The following is a 7,901-nucleotide window of genomic DNA, read 5'->3' as shown; positions in this document are numbered from 1 at the left end:
GGTGAATAGAACCAGATTGTGATCAGCACACAACCTATTTACTGCAAAGCTGCAGGAAAGCACAGTCTTCCAGAAACAGGAAGCATTTTTTTTCCACTTTATTTATTCTAACTTTGAACCCAATTCCTTCAGGAAATACAGTATTACAAGAGAAAGACATGAACAATGTTTACAGCATACATCAGATAACAATTTTCTTCTAAACAACTAATTTCCCTTTTCCCCTGAATTAAAAAAAAGGTCAAAAATAAACTGTTGATGAAACAAAATTGAGTAAGTGTTTATTTAAGCAAAGGTCTTGTACTTTAATGATACTCAGGTAATCAAACATTCAATGTCTGTTAGTTGAATGACACAGAAAACTGAAGTATTTTTGATTTCTTGTTTACCAAAGGTCTTTTCTCCCTTTTGCAGATTGAATTTGGTTAACCACTCGCAGACTGACGAATGTTTATAGTATAAAACTCTGAATAAATAGTTCTGACGGGTAATAAAAGTTCATCCCCTTCAAAAATAAATGCTGGAGGTGTTAAAACTGAGGTCCGGCTTGGTGTTTTCTTTAAGTCAACACTGAGATGGTGACACATCTCAGTGTTGTCTCTTCAGACAAGTTTCACTGTGATTCACAGGATAGATTCAGCCTAACTGAGACCCCAACCTGCAGCTGTTTCTTGTCCAGGATCTTTCCCCTTCGCTTCCTCCCAGCTGTCAGCATGTCCACCGCCCTGGATAAGGAAACATGCTTTCAGATCGCTCAGCGTTGATACCGGGACAGACTGAGCAGCAGCACCAACTGTCTGACTTGAGACGACTTTGTAATCCTTATTGTGACTCATTCAGAGTAAGAGTTTTGTGTTCAGGCCAAAACTGGATTAAGAAGTGACAAAGCTTCATTATACTTTACAGTAAAACCATACTGTTGGAGGAGAGTCTGCATTCTTTAAGTCATTACACCTTCATACACCCACACACATCCTGTGTGTTTTGGCATTAAACAAAACTAAAGAAGTAATTTAAAACCAGGAGCTACTGGTTTCTTCACTGTTAATGCAACTGGTATCAGCTCTGAGTGTAATGCATTTAGCTAAAGTAAATCACTGCATGCTGACAAAACTGACCAGTTTGAGAAGTTCCAATTTGAGATTCATCAATATATTCTGTGTTATGTCATTTCTTTTCACTTCACACATTTTAGAGAGAAGCCATAATAAAGCGTATCCTCTATGAACAGGATGACGTATGATCATACTTTGAACATGAGTATCAAATACTGAATTGACGTAATGTCTGACAGGTGAAAACACAGGTAGAAATGCACAACAGAAAGGACAAACTGACAGGCCTTTTGTTTATATTCCGTTACCATATAATTCAACAATTGTTACGTGAAAGAAGAAGAAGAACAAAATTGTACATTTTACCCTTAAAACATTGAAAATTTGATGTTATGACTGACTAATCTTATCTGGGATAAAACCACACTACAGAGAAAAGGTTGAGATCTTTTTAGCTTTGAGGTCTGACCGGCTTTTTTTAGAGACGTGGGGTTTGTAATTGTGATTATTTATGTAATACATAATTTAAATTTAAAGACAATAAAGTTTGTCTGGTAATCTTTTGAATAAGACGTATGTAACTTTTTAAAAATCTTTTTATTACTAATTCCCAGAATTCCTTCTGATTGATTATTACATTGTCATATATGCTTCTGAATGTGAAAATAGCAATTGCAAAGTTTTCAGATTCATTTCTGTAGAGTCAGGCACTAGTTGTTCATTCCAATCAGTTAATATGAATCTCAACAATATGAATGGCTCTTTCTACCAAAGCTGTTATTGTGCTGCCATCTAAAGGTTTATTTTACTCACTACAGATCTCACAATAAGCAAATTGTTCAATTTTTTTAGCATAAACTTACTGAATTTTATATCCATTTTTTAAAGCTGGTTACGTGTCTGTCCCTCTTATAGCCCTTATAGAAGTGTCATTTTCCAATGATTATGTCAAAGGACAGATGTTTGCTGGAAGAAAAAAATGGTTTTATAATTTTATCTTGAATAAATTCTAATATAAGTTGAGACAGAACAGTCAAATAATAAATGACAAATATATTTAGACTATTCAACATAAAACACTTCAAGATCAAAACAAATTACATTCCATGTTTTCTTCCAGTTGCCAAACTTATTTTTAACATTCTGTGTATATAATAACAGATTATACAGCAAATGACTAAAACAGAAGACCAAGTTTTCTCTATCCTTGAGCTGCTTCTCCTTGACAATAAAACGGATTTGTTTAAAGCAGCTTGACATGTGCATGTTTGCCTCTCAGCTGACCTAACTCTGTGTTTGAGTCATCTCCTCCTGCGTGCGATGATGTCTGCCAGACAGCCACTAATAACAGGGTTCAGGCTGCACAGAGATCACCGGAGTCACACATGTGGTTGAGAGAGCGCGTAGTCAACACACCTGGTTCAACACATGAAAGAGTTTCAGAAACATAACGTGCCTCGGACCTGGTGCATCATATCAACCAGGTACAACTTACTGCAGTTACATTTTTCTTCTGTTTGTAAGTTCATCTGCTATGTTTCCGGAGAGTGTTCATCATCCTTAATTTTCACCTCTGGTAAAGATGTGTAAAAATCTTTCAAATAAAATAAAGTCCTCATCCAGCTTTATTTGAGACGGTTATGATCATTTTTAAACTTTCTCAGGAGGGCTTAAATGAGTTTACATTTCTGCCTACTTCATTTTCAAACAAATAATTATCTGAAAATGCATAATATGGTATTTAAATTGTGAATGTGAGTCATTTTGGATGCAGGTGAGCTGGCCAGGGGGATTTGGAACAGCTGAGGAGGAAAGCAAAACAGGGAGAGGGGAGAGAAAGTGAATAATCAGCACACAGGAATCTGAACGAAACACAAAGGAACATGATGACAAAGACATTTGAACAGGATTTCTTCTAGAATAGATTAGCTGGATTTATTAATTGCATTCATCAAAGTCAGAACACAAAGTTTTTATTTGGCTGGGATTATCTACTTTAATCATAAATGACAGTGAAAAATATAGTTCCACCATATCAAGCTCTGTGAACTGCTGAAAGAATGTGACAGACGAAGAAAATCGAGGTTTGATTTCTGTGACAGATTTTAATTTTTCTCTGGCACTTCAAAGCTGTTATAACAAACAAACAAACAAACAGACACAATCTTGTATACACACCAAAAGGACAGAAAAGTTAAGTTTGAAAGGAAAAATTATAAGAAAAACACAAACAGGAGTGCCAAGACTTTTAAAAAGTGACCAAATGATGCGTTTAAAGGTTAATCTATCAGAGAAGGAAGAATATTATTAGTCACTTTAACATGAGGACGGCACTTTTCCCTTAAACTGTTGAAAGTGATGCAAAATGTTATAAAAAGCCTTAATATGAAGATTTTGTTCCAGTTGTGATTGTTTATAAATGTCATGACTCAACTGACACTTAATATTTTAAATGTTAACAGTGTCAAAAAAAAACATATTTAAAGGACTTTTAATATTGTTCAAAGTGGCAGAAGAACTTTGCTTTGTTTTTTTGTTTTGTTTTGTACAGAAGATAGAAAAGTGATCAGTTTTGGCACAAATTTTATCTATGATGTGGCGGAACACAGAAAAGTAACATAAAATACACCAACACTGCAAAAACACCTTCACTTCATGATTGATTCAATACATTAAATAATTCAAGCAGCATTTTCTACTGCAAACCAAGCAAACTTAAAGGTGAATTAACACACTTTTTGAAACAAATAACTGCATCACAGTTGGCAAATATTCACAAATTAGCTTAAACAACAGCTCAAATGATCATCATTATGCAGCATGTTGATATAGAAAAATCCAGGAATTTTCACTCATTTTCTGCCTGTGTTATGAAACTTCTATGCTGTCGTCCTTCAGATTATAAATAAGTCTCTTTATATGTTTGACATTGTTAAAACAAATTCTACCTCCTCCAGGGTTATTTCTTGGGTTTTTGCAGCATAACCAGCATTGATATCTTTTACCTGCTGCACTTGGAGAATTTCTTATTAACAAGTTGAAATTAGAGGAAAGTTAGGTGCAGGCAAGGAGTGAATTTTAACTTGAATCTCCTCTTTCCCAGTTGTAAGGTTTCACATTCAATCTTTTAGTTGTTCAGCTGCTGTAGAAGGAAAAAAAATCCTTAGCTAGACCAGAAAATAACACATTGGGCTTCAACAAAAACATCTATGTTATGGTTTTGCATGGCAAAAAGTTCTTGCAGTGACACAAATGTTCAGCTTTTGTGATGAGGAGTCATCTTGTGAGCACATGTAAACTTACGACAGAGCTGTAATTCTCTGATCAGTTTAATCAATAGCATGATTGCCACAGAAGAGGGGGAAATGAGTGCTTGAGTTGAAACTATTGTCTTACTGTGTTACCAATTGTTACCTCCACCAAACAGCAGTTCATTTATTCCTCTGCCTTAAAATATTGCTACATATATGAAGAATTGAAAGAAATGTTGTCTGAAACTGTAGTGTGAGAAATACACCAGTAATCAAGAAGACTTCAGGACATCCATGAGTGTCCTAAAGCACCAGAACCATCTCCTCTTTGGAGGTTTGCTACAAAAATGTGCTGCACCCGGCGCAGAGCTCATCAAACACCATCAGCAAGTGGGGGCAAGTGCATCTTCACACAGTAAAACCTACTACTGCTACAAATTATTTGGGAAACTTGTAAAATCAATGAAAGCCACCACAATCACTGTATAGTGCCGGCATGGAAGCATCTTGACGATCCATTCGTGTGGGCGCTTGCCATCCAGGGAAGTGGACTTTCTTCCAAACCTCCTGAAAGTACTATCATGAATAAAGAGTGCTATTAAAATGTCCTCCATGTCTAATCCTTCGTGCAGCCCAAGCACATTTTGGTGATCTCTGCATTCTAAAGCATGATGGAGAACAAAGCCCAGCATGTAAATGGCTCGACAGCAAAAAGCCATCCAAGTGAAATAAAATCTAAGCACTAATTAGTCAAGAATACTTCATTAGTAGTCATAACTTTGACCAGAATTAGACATCCAGCATGAGAGAGAGAAATGAGCAGCTACTCTGTGGATAGTCTTGAAACTTAAGAGCTTCTCAAGATTTTAGCACATTAGAGAAACATGTAACAAAGTAATGCTGAAGTCACAAAATGCATCCTTTGTGCCACTGCAAAAATGAAATAAAAAAAAAAGTCTGAATGTTTTTATTGGATGTTCTTATCTGTTTATGACATAAACTTGCTTGTTAAAAGATACTGAAAAAAAATCTTACAAAAGTAATAATGAACCTTTTAATGTCCAGAATTTCCTTTTAAATGTTTTAGAAATGATTTTTTTTCTTTCTTTGATTTAAGTTGAATGATATTAATAGATCTGTAATCTGAATTTGAAATATTTATATAAGGGTATAAACCACATAAACATGTGCTTCTCTTTCAAAACTTCATACATCATTAGTTATTTTAGAACTACAGTGTTTATTCGAATGACTAATTGCAACCACAGCATTATAAAACTTGAACATGTTTGTGCCCAATATCCACCTCAATCCTCTTTTTAAAAAATGTATAAAACTTTCATCAAAAAGAGTTATGCTGTTGAGGAAAGGTATTGTCCCTTTCATGGATTCCTTCAGTATTTTCTGTGCCATTTCAAGACCTCACTGACTCGCCGTAATGGATGTAAAAAAATTTTTTTCTTTCAGAAATTATGCAGCCTTAAGCTCAATCTCACTCTGGAGCTGGATTGTTAAAAAAAACCCAACAAAATAAAAGCTTTTGTGTGGCCTAGTCAAAATCCAAACTTAAATCCAGTGCTCCAGTGTAGTTGAATTAAAAATATTTCTTAAATGAACAACGGATTGAAGTTAATTCATTTGAAGTAAAAGACTCAAAGCTTAATAGCAGTTGTTGCTGCCAAGGCTGAATCTAACAGTAAATAGACTAAGGTGGCAATTGCTTTTCATTTACTCATGTTATCTTTGTGAAATTTGCTTAAAATAACAAAAATTTGAGGAAATTGGTTAAAGGATGAACACTTTTTTCCATGAGTGTTTAGTGTAACACTTTCTTAGACATTTCCTTGAGTTTGAAGGATTTAGAGTCCAGTCCAAGGCAACTAAGACAGTCAGCAGGTTTGGGCAATGTGAATTGAAAGAATAAAGAAAACTTCTAATACATCTTTGAGGCCAAAAGTACTTTAACACAACACAGAGCACAAACAAGAGCAATAAAATTACAATAAACACAATCAACATCTTTATCTGTCTTTAATATTTAAAGTCAACAAATATCATTGTGATGATTTCATTTTAAACTTAGCTTGTGTCGGCCTGTGCTGAGGCTCTAACTGCACATCTCTTGTTCTTTTTTTTTTTTTTTTTTTACCAGTAAGACATCTGATTTAAGAAACTATTAGAAATGCAGCAAGTCTCTCCGTATCTACAGTACATACGCAAAATGACAAGTGCGACATTCTCAGTTCAAATTTCTAAAGTCCACGAGTGATTTCTCCTCAGTTCTGGAGCACAGCTCTTTGATCGCCGACCCTGTGAGCAGGGGACACAGTGCATTCAACAACAGCTGTTGTGTTACCTCCTCTGTCCCTTCTCTGCCTTCTCTATCTCTGCCTCCTGCTGAGTGACATCAGCCTGGCTGGGAATCACAAAGCTGAGACTTTGACGATGTTGGTACCAGCAGAGCTTGTTGTGGTCTGGATGCTGGGAGCCGCTGTGTGACCCAGAAGCGGCGGCGGCCTTCTCTGCGGCGGCCCGTGGAGGCCGTCGGCGTCAGGGACCAAAGCGGGAGGCGTAGGGAGGCTGATGATGGCCGTGGTGATGCGGCCGCTTTTGCAGTTGACCCTTTTGCTCTCGTCAGTTCTCAAATTGAGGTTTGAGCGGCTTTTAGAGAAGAAAGAAAAAGAGACAATGAGTGGCTGTTGAATAGTTCATTTTGAAAGTTAAAGTTTAAAATTTTTGTTGAACTTTAAATGACATGTGTTTGATAAATAAACAAAAAAAATCTAAAAACTCACATAAACTTTGTATAGATACTAGTCATATAATATACATGCAAAATTTTCAACTGCATGTTGAATTTATCTCATCAAGTGGTTTTTCCATCCAAACTTAAAGTTCTTGACGTGGATTCAAAGACATTTATCTGTCTTTCATAGCCTGTCATTTCTTTTATGTGTAGAACTTTTTGTGTCGTATTTATTGCTGCTTCAAGTACAATTTATTTTTTGTTGAAAAAGAAGTTTTTAATTCCAATGAGGTTTTATACTGGTAACATAAAGGTTAAATACTATATTTGTAAAACCTCTCATATTAGGAGAACATCCTATTTTCTATTTTTCTATTTTCAAGGTGCTGTTGTTTCCAGATGCTTTAGAATCAACATTCAGTAAGGTTGCATTATAAGCTGCTAAACAGTGTCCTCTAGTGGATTGTTTTGCAATTACAACCCTTCGCTTATCTTTTTGGAGTAAAGACCTAATATTCATTCTTTCACCTAACCAGATATGCATTTATGGTTAATATAAATCCTGTTTATAAAATTAGTGGCACTCTAAACTTATTCTATAGAATTAAAGGCACAAAATAAATGTTAACACTGACACATAAGTTCTGTCACAACTCCAGTATTAATAAATTACAGATTTTCAAATAATTAAAAATGTTCTTACTAATGTTCTCAATTTAGCATCTCTTTGAAATATGCATTACCTATGCAACTTTCCAATAATTTATTATGACCTATTACTGTTGTTGCATAAACAAACTTTTAATGGAGTGAATAAAAAAATAAATAAACCTCAAATTTATGAAAGTG

At 35.2% G+C, this 7,901-nt stretch overlaps 1 protein-coding gene across 1 annotated transcript in view; it reads right to left on the bottom strand.

Annotated features, from left to right (window-relative positions):
- Window positions 1–3,136: 3,136 nt before the first annotated feature.
- The window catches only part of LOC103464376 (A-type voltage-gated potassium channel KCND3-like), an 82,866-nt gene continuing 78,101 nt past the window's right edge, over window positions 3,137–7,901 (bottom strand). The window contains exon 7 of the mRNA XM_008408426.3: window positions 3,137–6,967. Within this exon, the coding sequence (XP_008406648.1) occupies window positions 6,730–6,967 (238 nt within the window). The 3' untranslated portion in view covers window positions 3,137–6,729. The remainder of the gene's footprint in view (window positions 6,968–7,901) is intronic.

The sequence above is a fragment of the Poecilia reticulata genome, chromosome 5, assembly GCF_904066995.2.
Source record: "Poecilia reticulata chromosome 5, P_reticulata-male-v2, whole genome shotgun sequence".
Lineage (NCBI taxonomy): Eukaryota > Metazoa > Chordata > Actinopteri > Cyprinodontiformes > Poeciliidae > Poecilia > Poecilia reticulata.
The sequence above is the reverse complement of the archived record's forward strand: the minus strand, read 5'-3'. Positions and strand labels throughout refer to the sequence as shown.